This window comes from Colletotrichum graminicola (genome assembly GCF_000149035.1).
Source record: "Colletotrichum graminicola M1.001 genomic scaffold supercont1.1, whole genome shotgun sequence".
Classification (NCBI taxonomy): Eukaryota; Fungi; Ascomycota; class Sordariomycetes; order Glomerellales; family Glomerellaceae; genus Colletotrichum; species Colletotrichum graminicola.
The window spans coordinates 1,261,594-1,278,860 of NW_007361005.1; the positions used below are offsets into that span (position 1 = coordinate 1,261,594).

Genomic DNA, 17,267 nt, shown 5'->3' on the forward strand with positions numbered 1-17,267 from the left:
GTGCGGTGGATTAAGCTCTTGCCGTGTCTTGGGGCTGCTTCTCGGTAATACCTGCTTCCAGAGTGGGCCGTGGTGTGGGGAGGTGGGGAGGCAGTATGGAGATGGCAGGTACGTACCTTTGGTATATGCATCCAACATGGAAGGCGGTCTCGTTTCTTCCGAAGACCGTTCATTGTCTCGTACCCGCCAGAATAACTTCGGTAGAAACAGTCGGAAGAAACTTGAAGAAGAAAGAAGAAAGAGAATAGGAAGCCTTGTGCTTAAAAAATTGGTTCTCGTCGCCTCAAATGGTGACCTGCGTCATTTACCACGCCCTGTGCCAAGTCGCAAAAAAAGCATATCAAGGCACACTTTCGCCCTTTGCGCCAAGAAGACAACCACAGCCATGACAGTCCAGAATGCGGTTTTTCAACGAATTTAGTAGTGGAAGTAGTATTGTCTAGCACCAAGGTGCCCGTATGTGCAATTCGTCTAATACCTATGTACATATGCCTATAGCGCGGGCAAGATTCAAAGAAGTCGCGAGAACGACGCCTGCCACTATGGAGAACAATCAATGCAGAAGTAACCACTTCGTCCAACTCCCTCTTCCAAGTACTGTGAGGATTGCCCCGAATCTTCCGTTTGCCCAACCGCTTCCCATCTTCAACCCCTCCCATCAAGACCGAAAGCAATTCCAACCGCCAACGACAAGATAATCATTGACCAAGACATCAAACGCTCGAGAGAAACACCATTCCAAGATGGATCAGTCTACCAAGCCCGAGGTTGAGCCCAAGGTACGCTTCCTGACGCCTTGTTGTCAGGCGTTGTCAGGCACCACATGATAACACCCCAATAGGATGATTCCGTCACCGACCCCATACAGGCGGCCAAAAGGACGTGCGATGTTCTCTCGGCGGGCATCAAGTCCATGAAGATCCCCAAGGCCATCGATAAGGCGAAAAACCTGGCAGATTACATCCAGATCCTGGAGTTCAGTGACATGATCAACGACATGCGCATCAGGGTCAACGTTTCTCGGTCCAGTATCCAGGACGTGCGCAATAGCACGCTGGACGAGCAGAGCATCAAGCTGCTCGGAGAGGTTGATCAGGGCTTCGACACGCTCCTGACGAGAATCGAGGGCTTGCGCGAATGCGTCGATCAATGGATGGAGACCATGAAGGGTGGGTGGACACCTTTGAAGAAGGATAAGACTTCCCCCGCGGCTTGATGGAGACGCATTATGGACAGCTGTCAATATAATATCGGATTATCCACACGCTTGCACTCTCGCTTGGTGGGGGGAACTTGGGGCGGGCCATCATGGACTATGGGAAAGGTGGGAGACAGATTAAACATTGCCAGCACTTTCGCAGTGTAGGAAGGGAGCAACATAGATACCGGTGCTTATGGAATGCAAGAACAATTTATTTACCAAGTTATCGTCCACCGCCCCTAACACCACCCTGGGCACTGGCAACCTGCTAGCCACTCAAGCAGAGATACTGTCGTCCTCGGACACCTGCTTCGTTGGCTTGTTCTGCTCGTCCGAAATATTGGCTGCCTCGTCGCAGAGCTTCTTCACCTTCATTTTCTGACTCTGCTTCTTGTCGGGGCGGCCGACTTTCTTCGGCATGACGAACGGCTATTGGAAGAGACAGAATCAAGTGTATCGCGTAGTGCTGCAGTTGAGAAGAAGATTATGTGGCGTGGAAGAGCCAGCCGATTGGGTTTGTATATTGAGGGCAGGTCTATTCCATGCCCTTGTCATGCAAACAGTGCTGATTCGGTTCTTTAGCTGCCCGAACCAGACCATACCGCACACAGCAGGCCTATTTCCCGCCCTTTGCTGGTTTCCGAGCCTTTGAGGGCTTTGCCAGCGACCCATCGACAGACTTCAGCGTCTCAATCTCGTCGACCGTTCTCGTCCAAGCGGCCATGAAGATCTTCATCCTTGCGACGGCTCCGACGACCTCCGCATCCATGGGCGTCTCTCCCTGATCCTGCCACTCCCTGAACAGACCGGAGAGTTTCTGCTTCAAGTCCCCCGAGTCGGCCGCCATGGCCGCATACTGGGCCTTCAGCTCCTCGATCACGGCGGCGTAGAACCCGTACGTAGTCTTTTTTCCACCTCGGGATGTTTGGAATCAGCCAATGTTCTCAGACACGCCAGCTTATGCCCATTGCCATGTTAGACCAGAGAAATGCTATCTCATACCTCGTCGGGAACCTTGTAGTCCATGGACAAGTCCATGAACTGGCCCACGAGTTTGACGACCTCGATGCATCTCGGAGCGGTGCACGGGTATGGGTCGGTATGCCAACTCTGTGTCATCATCAGGCGATTTGTGAAAACATCAAAAGCAACGGGGAAGCAAGCATGGGGAATTAACAGTTGGCTTACATTTGGTTTCTGAGAGGCATTGGAGATGGGTTTCGCCTTGGCGTCGATACCTTTCTTGGCGCCTTTCGAAGCCATGCAGGGCATATGAGGGATCAGAACTTGAGAAATCACTGTTCGAAATGCCGATGATAGGATATCCGCTGGACCGAGAGGAGAGCAGTGGATAAGTGATTGTATGAAGAATGGATACATATATTTATCGAAACTTGAAACCCATGCTGCTATAACGGCTTTCGTCAGACGAGGTCGGTGGTTATGAAGGTGGCTTTGTCCTTACTTTCGCGGCCTGACTTTGACACGTATCATATGGCTGTGACTCCGTGATCAGGGAGCAGAGTTGATATTTGACTGTATTAGCAGTGCAGTACCCACCTGTCCCTCAGGTAAGACTCCTGACTCAGCTTGTTTGCCACGCTGGCGGATGACCCGAAGGGAGATGGGCTGTAGCCACTTCAAGACTGGCTGGTTTCAAGGGAGGAAGCTGCCGGCATGCTGGACAATGAAAATCTCATACGGCTCACGACACATTTCCGGGGTCTAGAAGCTTGAAGAGTCTCAATCCATTGTCCATTCTTTTCCTATCTTTGCTGGCTTCCATACTTGTTTCGTAAGATTTCTCCGACGAGGCGGGAACTACCCATCGCCGTGTTCAAGGCCATCCAAGGCAAACATATAATCCATCCACTGATGAACAGGGCCCACATTGGACTCTAATATGCTCCATTGAGAATCGCTTTTCATCTATATCCAGACCGTTCCAGCCGGCCCATGTTTTCCTGTGTATCTCAAAGCTCCTAATCCTCGGCCATGTTCTCGTCCATTCCGCTCTCAGCAGCTGTGCCACCTTAGTAGCATTCGCGGAACAGTTGCTCTCCTTTCAGGCCGTTCCACGCTACCACATGAGCCTTCATCCTTGCGACCATGTTAGACATTTCTGTGTCAAACTCCGAGACATATCCCTGAAGCAGAGCGTCCCGGGCAACCGCCAAACCCAACTTCACCATCTCCATTTTCGGCCGCAGCTCATATAACCTTTCGACCACGAGCTTCTGGAGCGCTATGGCGAGAAGCCAGTGATCATCCTATGACATCCAGTGATGTCAGTGCCCCAGAGGGAGGGAAGCAAGAAGAAGCGGGTGCGGCAGAGCTCGGGGGGAGAAGACATACCTCGTCAAGGACTTGGTACGCCCTGGGAAGTAGCTCGAACTCGATTATGATGGCGTGGACTTCATTGCAACGGGCCTCGGTGGCCTTCCAAATAGCGTTCAAAGACATTGTTGTCTGATGTAGTGCTTAAATTCCGTGAATAGAATCAAGGCAGCTGACTACCCGACTTGTCATGAATACACACCAGAAGTATTGACGAGGAAGGAAAACTGTAATGCTGGGAGTCGATATGAAAGACAGGGGTGTGTGATGGATATGAGGTTTATGATTCGAAATTCAAACTTGAGGCTGCAGCGATTGATTTATAAAATCTCTCGTAAGGGTATTCCATGTTGTTCATTCACTTGCGTAGCTTTCTAGAATGGGATACTTTCCAACACATCTATTCATTGCTTTGACCTCTACAACACTGGGCCTAACCCAAGTATCAAAGCACATTGGTCAATGATCATCACGCAACTCCAGTCAACTCTTCTAGTTCGTCAGAGTACTGGCTCCAATTCACTGGTTTGAACAGCTGACTGCGCTGAAGCAAAGTGCTTCTTGGATCAAGGTGAGCACAGAGGAGGTCATCTATCTGTGGCTGCGATGATTACCAGAATGAACAATGTACCTTCTGGGCCAAGCCAAACTGCATAAAGTGCGTTTGGGCTTAGACAGGTAAGTATTGGGACATTATAACTGGCTCATCTGCCCTCTACCCTTAACCATTCCATCCATCAGATGCTCCAGAGGCAGGAATCAACAATCCTGCCTGACTTTTGCCAGCGGCACAAAGTGGGCGTTCAATCCGTCTCAAACGCTTGATCCCAACCATCTGTGTACGCTCCTCAACCATAGAAATCGCGCTTCGCCTCCGCAACAATCCTCTTCACCTCCAAGAGGTCCCAGTTATCCTGCGCGGCCGCAACCGCAAAGGCGCCCTTGCACTTGGCGTTCACGTTAACCGCCTTCTCTTCGGCCGGCACAAGAGCAGCACCCATGTGGAATGATTGGGTCTTTTCGAGAAGCTGCTCCATGGCGTCGTTGCCGTCGGTCTGAGTCGGCCTGCCCTTTGCGGATGTCAGAGACGAGGATTGAACTTCTTGGACTTTTTGACTGCACAAAGAAGTCATGGGGCTACTTACAGTCTTTGGGGTGTTGCCGGTCTCCTTCTCGGGATTCTTCCCTTTGGTCCCCATATTGTCAACTATTTCTGTGATGGCCAGTCGTTAGTGTTGATCTGCATAAAGAACGGTTGTCTAGAGTCTTTTTGACCTGAAATCTCTCAAACTTGGTTACCTCGTTGTATCTGATTTGAATGCTTTATTGTTCAAGACTTGGAAATTGCTTGGTTGGTGACTGGGTTGAGGTGGAAAAAAAGTCGGTCGGAAGGAACCGTGGTAAAGTGTAACTGCCACCAAATGGGATGCATCTGGTGGGGTCTCGCTCTTTCCCATCTGCCTGATCTCCTTGCCTTGAACCTAGCCTCTTTGGGAATAAGATTGGAAGACCAGAATGCTTTTCTGGAAGGTCATGCCGTTACGGATATACCTGTCAGTGAATCAAATTTTGTAGGCTTGAATGTTGGAAGGGGCTGCGGGCCTCGTTCCTTGATTGCACTCTCAATTACATGCCCATTCTACTTTTCTCTCTATTGATTCCTATAGTACCTAGCTACCTCAATGGTCTAGATGGCAACCTGAGGCTAATCCTAGCTCTCAAATGGTGCTGTTCTCATGTATAACTTCGGATTCGCTGCCCAAAGCCCTGATTTCAATAATTCTGCCACTTGTCGATCGGGCCACGAGAAGGACAACTGGTAGCACTGAGATCAAGCCGAATGCGATAAAGCCGAGACTATATGTTGAGTAGGAAGCCACTGGCGCCACGCATATGATCCAGGTCGTTCTCAGTCGAGCCGATGCATGGAAATTCATGTGGAAGCACAGTCCTAGTCGACAGTTCTAGTACAAATAGTCAGTCAAGTGTATAGGTGATGAGGCTATTTATAGCAGTAGGGAACAGGCGTAGGCCGATTTTGGGGGGCATCCACCTGGCATTTATGGGCTTGAATGCGTTGATGTAGACACTACCGCTGCTTCCGTTGCCGCTTTTGCCGCCCACGATCTTGTTCTTGCCTGTCTCGTGATCCTGGCTGAGGCCCTTTGCGTTGGCGGCGCCGTTGCGGTTGCTGGTGTGGTTGATATCGGTCTCGCCGATTGCAGCCACGATGGAGCTATCGGTAACGCTTTTCTTGCTGTTGTCGGGGTTGCGGCAGGGCACATACGAGCCATACAAATTTCGGCTGCGAGGGCCTCCCAGTCAATGCTGTCGCCCACTTCAGATGCGGCGGTTTCGGCCTCGGAATCAACCCAGTGGCTGGCTTCTTGGATCCTGACCGGCTTCTTCTCCGGGCAATCCTCTCGTCCATCGTATTCGATCGTACTGTCGTCGTTGTCGTCGTTGTCGTCGTCGTCTTCGTCGTCGCTGTCATGGCCAGCCTGACGGCGCTCTTGCAGCTGCGTGGCGCAAGAAGTTAGTAAGGGTGTCCCCCAACGCAACTGCCGTGTTATCTGAAGGTGTTGGCTGCGTTTCATGAACCGGAGTAAATACTCACCATCTTGCGTTTGCGACTGCGCCGCTGGGCGTCACGTCCGCGACGCGCGGCCACATCTTGGTTGGCCTCGGACATTGTCTTGTCTCGATTTGGCGATGCGAATTTTGGCAGCAAACGATTTCGTCACCGCGTCTGAGAAATTTTCTGAGCTGAAAAGAAGAGAGACCCGGTGTCTTGCTGCTGTTGTTTTCGGGAACACTCCCAAAGGTGAGCGGTGGGTGAGTGGGAACGCGGGAGGGAAGGCGCGGGAAGTAAACAAGCGCAGACTCTCTCTGGCTCGGTTGGCAGAAACCCATTAGGTGGTCCTAGGCTCTAAACATGAGATAGATGCGCCCGGCTCGGGAAATTCATATCTATTCGAAGCCTGAGGGTCTCCTGCATGGCTCAAGTCTCTTCCTTTTCCTATTCTCGTCCATTTTATGGAAGCCGGTATACGCAACCGCCAACGGAATTCCAATGCGTTCACAAGCTACTACTGAAGGTCTGCAGCAGGAAGACCAACATCTACAGAAAGCACACAGACATAACACCAGGGGGCATCGATACGACTGAGAATGTGGCAGAAGGAATCTCGCTAACGAGTTCTACAGATATTTCAGCACCATGGCGTATGAATGAATGTTGAACGCCCTGAGCTATCCATCAACTCTCTCCCTTACAACAGTGACATGTTCAACTATGCTTCCTATGTTGTCGGTGTGAGCTTTGCCTTTTTCGTTATACCTCCTCTACTCCTCATCCAACTCTGGGTAATGGCGGTAGATGCCCTCACTGTACTTCTGTCTACGGTCGCTGGCCAGGTACTCCTTGATCTTGGGACGCTCCTTGACGGCATCGTAGAGCTCGAATACGCCCTTGTAGTCGCCGCTCCCCTCGAGCCGCTTGAGGGCATTGGGAAAGGCAAACTTGACACCGTCGATGCACTTCTTCATGTCAACATCAGGTACTCACCACCGTTCAAGCATACAAGCCAACTCACCTGGAACAGCACCAAGTCCGCGTACGTCAAAGAGCCCCCGTAGAGCCACGGTCCCTCCCCGCTGGCCTTGCCCTTCAGCACCCGCTCAAAGTAGCCAAGGTACTTCGGCAGGCGGTTGGCGATGTACTCCTTTGCGCAGCGCTTGCTCTCCTCCTTCTGGTCTTCGTAGTACAGCCCCGTGGCGATGGGGTGGTGCGTGTCGTGCGCCTCGTTGCTTAGGCCGTCCAGCACCGTCAGCGCGAGCGCGTTGACACGGTAGATGCCGTCGTCGTCCTCGGCGATCTTGGGCGCCAGTCCCAGACGGGGTCCGAGGTACAGCAGGATGTTTGGCGTCTGGCTGATGAGCAGGTCGCCATGCTTCAGGATCGGCGGCGCCAACGGCGGCGGGTTGAGGTCGTCGCCGAGGTTCTTGCCGTCGATCTGGGCCAGCACGGTCTTGATGCCGTCCTCGGCGTGCGCGGTGTCGGTGTACTGGGCGCCGGCCTCCTCGAGGAGCAGGCGGACGTGCTCGCCTCTGCCGGGGATGCTGGGCCAGTAGATGAGCTCGTAGGGAACGTCCTTGGAGGATCTCTGGCGTTTGGCGCTCGGGGTGTCGGCCATTGTGAGATTAATTGGTGTGTTCGGGGATGGTATGAGGCGTCAATTGATGTGATGGCGAGATGATTTGAGGGGCTGGAGATGTCTGTGTAGAGTTGCAGAGTTAAAGGTTAAGTAGTCAAGCATGAAGTCATAGGGCGGCCGGCTCAGGTCATCTTGCCGCCAGGGGGTAACATCTTGGGAGGGGTATTAGCGGGGTTCCTGCAGCCGATGGCGGTGCGGCACGGCGCTGGTGGCGGCTGGCCGGGGATCCGCATCCGCTCAAGGGACCTCGGCTCCCAGGGCGCGCGGATCAAACTGCCCAGATATAAATATATATATATATACACCATATGGCAAAGAGCTTTCTTTGATATAGAGAAACCCCATACGTGAAGGGCAAGCCATCAGAAAATGAGCCATGTAATTCAACCTTTGTCAGCCTTCTTGGTGTTTAGCTATATCAACGCTCCGAATCCATGAGCGTAATTGGATATAGTTGTCGCAAGCCATCACGCTATTTGGATTCCGCCGTCCCTCATTGTTTGTTTCTTCTTCGTATTCATTGACTCCTCTCCGTGGATTGACGCATTGCTCTGAATCCCCCGTGCTTCATTGTTTCTGTTATGCGGCTTGTGCTACTTGCATAATAGCGCTTGGAATTAATTTCAGGGTGGCAGGCATAAGATAATTACCAACCCAACCTAGCAATACGATCTTGCAGGATCCTTGGGTCCCCACACACCAGGCCGGTCTCAGCGGGCATCCGCGGGTCGCGAGGGACACCATGTCTCGAGAATATAGCAAGTCATGAAAAGCCGGAAGGAAATGAATCGAGAAGGAAACATATCTACAGACGTCGACACCGGTGAGAGCTGGACCCTCTACCTTGAAGCCTTGCGGCCACAATGTTTACCCTCGACACCACACAGACAGTTGCGTTCAAGATGGTGCTTTTGGACAACCTAGATGCGCCGCACCGCATACTCGGCGTGGCGGCTGTAACCTTTGCCCTTGCACTATTTGCCCTCTATCAATACCTCCTACCCAAGCCCATTCCCGGCATCCCATACAGCCCATCAGCAACCAAGTCTTTATTGGGCGACATACCGACAATGCTCAAAGAATGCAACGGCACCCCCCTGCGTTGGATAGTTGGCCAGGGCAAGCGTTGGAACAGCCCCATCTTCCAAGTCTTCTTGGTCCCTTTTGCGAAGCCTGCGGTAGTTATCAGCGACTTCCGCGAGGCGCAGGACATCCTCATGCGCCGGAAGGAATTCGACCGCTCCGACTGGACCATCGACAGCCTGAGTGGCGAAATCCCGCAGTTCCACCTCAACCTCAAGACGGGTCCTGAGTGGAAGGGCCACCGACGACTGCTGCAGGACCTGATGACGCCGGCGTTCCTAAGCAGCGTCGCGGCGCCCAACATCTACACCAGCGCCGCTAACCTCGTGGACCTGTGGAAGACCAAGGCGCGCCTCGCGGGCGGCCGAGCCTTCTCCGCCGACCAAGACTTCTATCATGCCGCGCTTGACGCCGTCTTGGATTTCGGATTCGGGGACAGTTATCTTCACCGGGCACTGAAGCCGCAAGCCGAGTTGCTCATGGGGCAAGAGAAACAATCAGTGCAGGCCATCTCGGCCACGGCGGATCCCGTGGAATTCCCTATAGCCCAACCCCACGAGTCGATCAAGGCAATCCTAGCTGCCGGCGACCTCATACAAGATATTGCCGAGTCCGGATTCGTGAAACTCACGTGGTGGTGGAAGAAGCTTCAGCCCAGGGAGAGGAAGCTCATGGACCAGCGAGCTCAGTTCGTCAAGGAGCAGGTTTATCGTGCCATTGAGAAACTACAAAAGGACACCGATGAGGATAGCGAGTCCTGGGTCAAGTGCGCCGTCGATCTCATCATTCAGAGGGAGCGCAAATTCGCCAAAAAGGAAGGTCGTGAACCGGTATATTGGTCGTCAGTCATGAAGGACGAGGTACGTTTCCTCCTCCCCCCTAACCCTCTCTCCCTGCCCACCACAAACTGACCCACCCTAGCTTCTTGGCTTCATCATGGCCGGTCACGATACCACCAGCACTACTCTTTCATGGGGCGTGAAGCTGTTGGCCGATTGCCCACGAGCCCAAACCAAGCTCCGCCAGGACCTGCGGGCCGCTCACGCCTCGGCCCTCGTCGAGAACCGCGCCCCCTCGCACAGCGAGATCAGCACGACCAGGATCCCATACCTCGACGCCGTCATCGAGGAGGTCCTGCGCCTCGCCCACACCGCCCCGGTCATGGACCGACAGTGCACGCAGGACACGGTGGTCCTCGGCCACCGCATCCCGGCGGGTACGATTGTCCTCATGCCCAACATCGGCCCGAGCTACACCTCGCCGTCGTTCGAGATCGACGAGGCGGTGCGGAACGAGACGTCCAAGCAGGCAGCCAAGGATCGGGGCGTCCGCTCCTGGCCCGCGGACGGCATTGACGTCTTCCGGCCGGAGCGGTGGCTGGTCACGGACGATGAGACGGGCGGGGAGCGCTACGACGCCACTTCGGGGCCGGCGATCCCCTTCGGACTGGGTACCAGGGGCTGCTTCGGACGCAAGCTGGCGTATCTGGAGCTGAAGCTGCTCGTGACCCTGATCATCTGGAACTTTGAGCTGCTGCCGTGCGCCAAGGAGATCTCGACTTACGAGCCCGTCGAGGGCATCACGTCCAGGCCAAAGCATTGCTATGTCAGACTTGGTGATGTAGCCATGTAATATTTCCTTTGTTAACAGTTTGGTGGTACGAAAGCAGCGTTGTGCTTTACACCGCAGTGTTGCTTATCTTAAGGTGACTTATAGAAAGCGTCCATCTCTGGGGGCGACATTTCGCGACGCTGCCGGTCTCTCCATTTGTCCAGCCACCCACTCATTTGACCATATCACGGAACAGCGGCAGCACTGGGAAGTTGCGGGAAAGATGGAGAAGCGGCGCATTGTGTGAGTGCAGCTTGATCGGGTAAGTCGAGTAGGCTATATCGTAACTGAGAGAATGGATACGTCGAATGGGAATGGGATTATGCCCAATTATTGTGTCGTGGGCGAACCGACATGTACTGGACGCTTGTCAGTCTTCCCAGTGATAACTAAAGTCTTTTCTCCTGCAAATCCATAGTAGAAGTCTCACTTGGTCCGGTTTGTGTTTCGAAGCACAACGTGGTGGGAATGTAAAAGAACAAGCCTGTTTTGTGGCAAGAGTATCCGAATACAAAAGGATCAATCCACCGCAAGATAGGCAAAGTAACCGGCACAAGAAGAAGGATGCAGTTCCGTTAACCCCCAAACACTGCAAGATGCTATTTCTGATATGGATCAGGAGGCAGACTGTGATAAGACACTACCAATGAGCGCCCCAGTCCACCGTAACAACAACAGCATTGAGATCTTCGGTCTTCAAAGTAGATCCCATAGCCAGGGGTGGCGATAAGGGTGTCTCCGTATAGCCTACCTTGCATGCATATTACGTCACATTCCTTACATTTCTCTCTTGTTTCTGCGTGAATAACTAATCTGACCAGGAAGCTCTAGAAGCCATGCTATAGCCGACCTTATAATTAGATTTTGATTACCAATACTGTCCAGGCCACCGACTTTCTCTGGATAAAGTGTTTGCAACCCCCCACTCGAATAGAATATCAGGAGCAAGACCAGCACTCTTTTACACTGGTACGGAATGCATCGGCCTTACAGTATAGAGGTCCTAGACCATCCTGGTCTCACTTTGAACAGGGATGAGGCGACGAAGCTGCAAAACTCCTTGTGCCGTCTGGGCCGTCTTTGCTTAAGCCGCCTCCCCAAATATCAGGTATTCGACAAAGCATCCCCCACCGCTTTGGACGATAAGGTGATCGTCGTTGCTCGGTACGAGGATGAAGTAATTGCGTTCCTCTCCGCCATTTGGTTGCCCATCATAGCCCTCGACAGGCCACTGCTTCACTCTGGCTTGACTGTCATACATCCAGCTCATCGAGGGTCGGGAATCAGCCTGGACCTGTATGCGCATCTCTGTCTTCACCTCATCACCAAACACCCTGAAGGATTTTGGACATCGACCCTAGCCGCGGTCATAAGCTCCCTCGTTAACGTATCGATATACACCACCCAGGTCTTCCCGTCTCCCGGATGGTCGAGCCGCCACCCCACCGGCCATCCTTCGGCGCACCACCTCGCAATGGCCCGAGAAATCAGCGCGAATCATCGGGACAAGATGCTCATATCGCCGAGCGCAGTCTTTGACGAGGATTCATTTGTCTTCAGGGGCTCAAACGACTCTGAACAAGGGGAAGCGTTTCGGAAGGACGTGGATGACCAGCTGTACTGGCACCGCGACCGTGAGGCTAGTGCGTTTTTCAGGAAGCTGTTGAGGCCTGACACGGGCGACGAGGTACTCCAGATCTCGTTCCTGGATCCAAAGTACCTTGCAAAGCATATGAAGAGTCAAAGATTTGCAGAAAAGTACAGCGACAGAGCTGCAAAGGTATTTCCTCTCTGCATCGAACACGATGCCTCACTCTGATAACAACTATCTAGCTGTAGGAGTGCAACGACGGACAACGGAATCCAAAATCGGCATCTCAGATTTACACATTTTATGAAGGAGTCCACCTAGCTCTAGTTGGTATTAGGCACCAAACCAAGTCCAGCAGGCAATGGCAATTTTATCATACGTATTTGTACAAGCCATTCCGCGAAGTTTGCATACAGGGCTTCCGTGGCTGGTTCTGTCTCGCTAAACGTGGTGAGCCGGCTATAGCCTAGGCAGCGGGAGATTGTAATCGTAGCCGTGGAGCGTAACAGAGACCAGGTCATGCGACAAATCGAGCCCTCCAATGACATTCAGAGTATCAACTAAATCATAGGCAATTACGTCGCCCATACCAAGCTATCTCTTCGATCACGGTCAACCCTATAGCTTGTAGATGGGGGGTAGAACCAACAATTGTGTACTATCTCATCTCCCACCGCCAATAGTTTCAAACACAACAAGAAAACGGAAGCCACTGTGGATGAAGGTTACGAAGGCAAGATATGGGACAAGATAAACAATGAAATTATTTGTCTGAAACCCCCTTTTCTTAGGCTCTGATAGCTACGCACTTAGAGCTGGGTATCTGTTGCCGCTCTAATATATAGCCCAGCTCATAGCTTGAGTCAGGATAGCGAGGACAACCGAAAAGACACTTTTTGGAGCACAATTACATGCGTTATAATGTCCCTCTGGACCCGCATCGGTAAAATATTGAGGTACTGATTATAGCGTGTTGGCAATCTTAACGACCCGGGAGGACTGGCCATAGCTGTAAGAAAATCTATAAACCCGATTCAACCTGATCGGTCACTAAGTTGCATAAAGATTTCGACGCCATTCGTGAAGGCTGATATGACGGTAGACTTTCCGCTCGTGCTACATGTATCCCCCTCGCGCGCATCAACTGTGGCAAATTGTAAGCTTGATGTTGTCGCTTGAATCTGCACCAGGAATTCAACCAGAAATCCAGTATGTTTCCTATAATGCTGCTTGGGAAGGGAAGTTGGGGGGCTCTTTTAGTCACGACTCCCGCAGCGGCGCGAATATCCTCGACACGAGTCATGCGTTCTTGAGTGACAGCGGCTACCTGCTGATGACCCGAGGGGCCGGATGCCAATAGGATAATCATTTGTCTTAAGCTTAATCTTCATGTATATCTCATTCAGTCGTCCTTCTTAGCTCCACTGCACTGTCAGTGTATGCTGGAGGACCCCTGATGCGGAGAAATTGAAAGAACTGAGGTTGACCACTTCTATAAGCTGATACTCACCCGCGATCGGAGTTTAGCGGAGGCTGGATGTGGCGCATCTAACACCATCACGACTGTAAAGCACGTCATTTATTACCAGGCTCCCAGCCCGCCATTCAAATCCCCTCACAGTCCCAATACGGCGTTATTCCCGCCTTTATACATGGTCTTCGTCTGCAAGTGTAACACGCAAGGTTATCTTATCGATGCCAAAGCACGCTTTCAATGCGGCTACGTACCCCACTCATATTCCTTTCCTGGACGGACCTTGCTGCCATTGGGACTTGAACGCGCGGGATATCGGACAAGTCCCGGCAGGGTCCTGCACGTTGAAGCTTGTCGTTGGTCATACTCGCCATGATATCTCCCTACCAAAGTGAACGCCTCTGGCAATGTCGGGAGCTTCCCGACCCCCCGGTTTAGATCGGTGAGTGGGACGCTTTCCGCAAATGGTCAGTTCAGCTGATAAAAGAATTGTATGGCACAACGTTGAGATGCTCTGGCGCAATAGATAATGCGGGAGGGTTTTTTGCTGCGTGCAGGGGTTCACGGCCGACGACCGGCAAGCCTCCTGCAAATATCAGTTGCACTACGCCCCGGGCATTTGGAAAGGATGTTGGAAAGCTTGGCCGTCACATCTCGAAGTCTAACGAGACCCGCCTCAGAGCCGCTTCGAACGAGACGCCCAATCTTCCCAAGGTAGCGAAGCAGCACGGCTTGCTTGCGCCGGGCCAAAAAATGGCAGACAACACGGTGCCGAGGCAGAAATGGTGGAAGATTCAATGGTACTCCGACGATGACACGCCCGAGGAGCGCAAGTTCATCGTCAAGCTGGACCTCATCATAGTTCCCTACGCTGTCCTGGCCTATTGGGTCAAATACATTGGTACGTTTTGGCTTGTCTCTTATAAACTACGGAGCATCGTCAACTAATTGATTCCTGTTCACAGACCAGGCAAACCTGAGTAGGTACCATGAATGTACTATCAACCGACTAGCGAACAAGGATACTGATCAACTTAGATAATGCCTACGTCGGAGGTATGAAGGAAGAGCTCGGTTTCAAAGGTAACGAGCTTGTTGAACTCCAAACCATGTACACCGTCGGGGCGGTTGTCGGCATGGTTCCCTTTATGTTTCTGTTCACGTACATCCCAATGTACTGGACGATCCCCGCCATGGATATCCTCTGGGGGCTTTTCACCCTGTTGCAATACCGCGCCAACTCGTTTGGGGAATTGGCGGCGTACCGCTTTCTCGTTGGTTTCTTTGAGGTAAACTTTCCACGACGCAGATCGCTTGTAAAGCACTTGCTGACATTGGTGTCGCAGGCGGCTTTCTTCCCAGCTATGCACTACGTCTTTGGTAAGCATAGTTTGTCTTGGAGTCATCGCAGGCTCTACGCCGGTGGACCTCTCCCATTCTAACACGACTGCAGGCTCTTGGTACCGAGGCCACGAAATCGCACGCAGGGGCGGCATCTTTTACACCGGTCTCAATCTCGGGACTCTCACAGCAGGCCTCATCGCGGCTGGGGCCTTGCACCGGCTCGAAGGCGTCAACGGAATGGCTGGCTGGCGCTGGATGTACATCATTTGCGCCATCATCACCATACCCGTCGGCATCCTCGGCTACTTCCTCCTCCCCGGCACCTTGGAGCAGCCGAACCGCTGGATCCTCAACGACCACGATCTCAAAGTCGCCAGAGCGCGCCTCGAGCGCGGCGGCCACGTTACGCGCGGCAAGTTCAAGCTGGGCCACCTCAAGAATATCTTTCTCAGCCCGCAGTTCTGGACCGTTGTGCTCGTCGACATTCTCTTCTGGAACGCCGGCATCCACAAGAGCACAGGCAGCTTTCTCCTCTGGATCAAGAGTCTCGGCCGCTACAGCCCGGCGCAGGTCAACGAGATGGGGACCATTGCCCCGGCGATGGGCATCCTGTACAACCTCGTGGCGTGCTTCCTGTCCGATCTCGTCCTGGGGCCGGCGTGGGCCATTACCTTCTCCTCGCTATGGAACGTGACGGGCCTCATCATGCTCGTAGTCTGGGATGTGCCGGAGAGCGCCAAGTGGTTCGCCTTCTCGACGATGTACTGGGCCAACGCGCTCTCGAGCGTGCTCCACGGATGGGTCAACACCATTCTCCGGGACTCACCCGAGCAACGGTCGTTCACTTTGGTCATGATCACCATCATTGCCCAGTCATCCACAGCGTGGACACCTCTCTTGACCTTCCCGACCGTTGAAGCCCCGAGCTACCCCAAAGGCTTCTCTTTCTGTCTGGGCTGTGCGGTGGCACTCATCGCCGCGACCCACGTTCTCAACTTATACATCAAGCGCAAGGAGTAAGTCTGCTCCCCTTCTGAGCAGGTTCATGATACTAAACACGAACATCAGGGCAGCGAAGCTTGCAAGCGTTGAGAACGGGAGCAATCACGATGGAGACTTGACTCATAGCACCTCTTCGGAATTTGCGAATGGCAAGGCTGCCAGTGGCAACGTCGCTCCAGCACCAAATACGTCTGAGGAGTCTGTCACTCGTCAATGAGTCGATTAACATCCCTTCAGCATGTTACCTGAGGGTAAGGTTCAGGCTAGTTGAGTTGCTGCTGATTGTACAACCATGAGGAATATGACCATGTTTGAAATAATGAACCAAAGACTTCCATAGAGTGTGGTCTGTCTATCAAATACATCCTTTATTCTAAATAACGAATCTTTTCTACTATTATTATAGACGGGGTGTTCAAGAGTGATGCTTTGAACTGGTTGTTTCCCAGCAACGAAAGATGGTAGGGCAACATGATGATGGGCTGCGAGACCACGACATCCACTTGTTATGAAAAATTATGAAGTAGCCTCTCAGATCAAGTATCTATGATAAAGACCAATTCCTAATCTATATAGGTTCGCCAATTCGAACCTTTGGCTAACTCTTCAATGTTCGAGGTCATGGTGGTTGATCTGTCTCAGGAACATCTGCTTTAAAGCCAGATACTATTATGATATAGACAGAATCTGTTCCGCCGTTGCTCTCTTTCTACACAATTTGACTCTAAACGATGCTTTTGTAAGTGGGGCAAATGATTCCCGTTTTGTAACCATATTCAGCTCGATGTGAAGCTCCAGAATATGCTTCCATCAGAGCTGTGCCTCCCCTCTGTTCTCAGATTCGCTTCACAGATAGTTAGTCGACCTCCCTCCGCGATTCTCCACCCGGCCACTCGGAGGTAACCATTACATCAGTTGTTGTGGTCAAGCTCGCTTTTCCTTTTGAACCGGCACCTGTAACGTAGCATCGTTGACTACATAGCACACCATCGTTTTTTGAAGACTTCAAAAGAACTTGCAGCACATGGTTCCAGGGGAGAGCATTCCCTGACGAGAACTTCCTCGAGCCGTGACGGTGTCGCCTGACGAGCCCGTTGCAACCATCATCCCGAAGTGACCCCGACACGCCGAAATCAAAGACCGCGGGGAACTGTGGGGTCAGCGCCGGCCTACCGGTCGGAGAGGGTGGCGAGGGAAAGCCACCAGGTGCCGGCCTAGTGACCGGGGGGGCTGCTGACTGGCAGCGCCATGATGAGATGAACCACTCTGCTAAGGAAAAGGACTGCACGAGTCATGAGATTCTCGCATGACGCGCCTTGAACTTCTCCATCTGTCTCTGTCTTCCTCGTCATCCTTTTTCCTTCATTGCGACCCGGATTGCCGTGCACGCTGCACGCGTCCAGCCCA

At 52.5% G+C, this 17,267-nt stretch overlaps 9 protein-coding genes across 9 annotated transcripts; 4 read left to right on the forward strand and 5 right to left on the reverse strand.

Annotated features, from left to right (window-relative positions):
* Window positions 1-743: 743 nt before the first annotated feature.
* Window positions 744-1,216, forward strand: GLRG_00329 (uncharacterized protein; the record flags this gene model as incomplete). Its single annotated transcript, XM_008091014.1, has 2 exons — window positions 744-779; window positions 842-1,216. 2 exons carry the CDS (start codon window positions 744-746, stop codon window positions 1,214-1,216), a joined length of 411 nt encoding a protein of 136 aa, XP_008089205.1.
* A 601-nt stretch (window positions 1,217-1,817) lies between these two features.
* GLRG_00330 (uncharacterized protein) lies at window positions 1,818-2,464 on the reverse strand (the record flags this gene model as incomplete). The annotated part of the gene is made up of 3 exons (XM_008091015.1): window positions 1,818-2,105; window positions 2,204-2,311; window positions 2,390-2,464. 3 exons carry the CDS (start codon window positions 2,462-2,464, stop codon window positions 1,818-1,820), a joined length of 471 nt encoding a protein of 156 aa, XP_008089206.1.
* A 770-nt stretch (window positions 2,465-3,234) lies between these two features.
* GLRG_00331 (uncharacterized protein) lies at window positions 3,235-3,664 on the reverse strand (the record flags this gene model as incomplete). The annotated part of the gene is made up of 2 exons (XM_008091016.1): window positions 3,235-3,471; window positions 3,557-3,664. 2 exons carry the CDS (start codon window positions 3,662-3,664, stop codon window positions 3,235-3,237), a joined length of 345 nt encoding a protein of 114 aa, XP_008089207.1.
* Window positions 3,665-4,386: 722 nt separating this feature from the next.
* GLRG_00332 (uncharacterized protein) lies at window positions 4,387-4,737 on the reverse strand (the record flags this gene model as incomplete). The annotated part of the gene is made up of 2 exons (XM_008091017.1): window positions 4,387-4,608; window positions 4,684-4,737. The coding sequence occupies 2 exons, from the start codon at window positions 4,735-4,737 to the stop codon at window positions 4,387-4,389; spliced, it is 276 nt and encodes a 91-aa protein (XP_008089208.1).
* Window positions 4,738-5,515: 778 nt separating this feature from the next.
* GLRG_00333 (uncharacterized protein) lies at window positions 5,516-6,230 on the reverse strand (the record flags this gene model as incomplete). The annotated part of the gene is made up of 3 exons (XM_008091018.1): window positions 5,516-5,795; window positions 5,822-6,057; window positions 6,156-6,230. 3 exons carry the CDS (start codon window positions 6,228-6,230, stop codon window positions 5,516-5,518), a joined length of 591 nt encoding a protein of 196 aa, XP_008089209.1.
* A 653-nt stretch (window positions 6,231-6,883) lies between these two features.
* On the reverse strand, window positions 6,884-7,734 carry GLRG_00334 (glutathione S-transferase domain-containing protein; the record flags this gene model as incomplete). Its single annotated transcript, XM_008091019.1, has 2 exons — window positions 6,884-7,078; window positions 7,135-7,734. The coding sequence occupies 2 exons, from the start codon at window positions 7,732-7,734 to the stop codon at window positions 6,884-6,886; spliced, it is 795 nt and encodes a 264-aa protein (XP_008089210.1).
* An 884-nt stretch (window positions 7,735-8,618) lies between these two features.
* Window positions 8,619-10,470, forward strand: GLRG_00335 (cytochrome P450; the record flags this gene model as incomplete). Its single annotated transcript, XM_008091020.1, has 2 exons — window positions 8,619-9,698; window positions 9,760-10,470. The coding sequence occupies 2 exons, from the start codon at window positions 8,619-8,621 to the stop codon at window positions 10,468-10,470; spliced, it is 1,791 nt and encodes a 596-aa protein (XP_008089211.1).
* A 955-nt stretch (window positions 10,471-11,425) lies between these two features.
* On the forward strand, window positions 11,426-12,268 carry GLRG_00336 (uncharacterized protein; the record flags this gene model as incomplete). Its single annotated transcript, XM_008091021.1, has 1 exon — window positions 11,426-12,268. One exon carries the CDS (start codon window positions 11,426-11,428, stop codon window positions 12,266-12,268), a length of 843 nt encoding a protein of 280 aa, XP_008089212.1.
* Window positions 12,269-14,267: 1,999 nt separating this feature from the next.
* On the forward strand, window positions 14,268-15,878 carry GLRG_00337 (major facilitator superfamily transporter; the record flags this gene model as incomplete). The annotated part of the gene is made up of 4 exons (XM_008091022.1): window positions 14,268-14,415; window positions 14,553-14,803; window positions 14,861-14,894; window positions 14,968-15,878. 4 exons carry the CDS (start codon window positions 14,268-14,270, stop codon window positions 15,876-15,878), a joined length of 1,344 nt encoding a protein of 447 aa, XP_008089213.1.
* Between the last annotated feature and the right edge of the window lie 1,389 nt (window positions 15,879-17,267).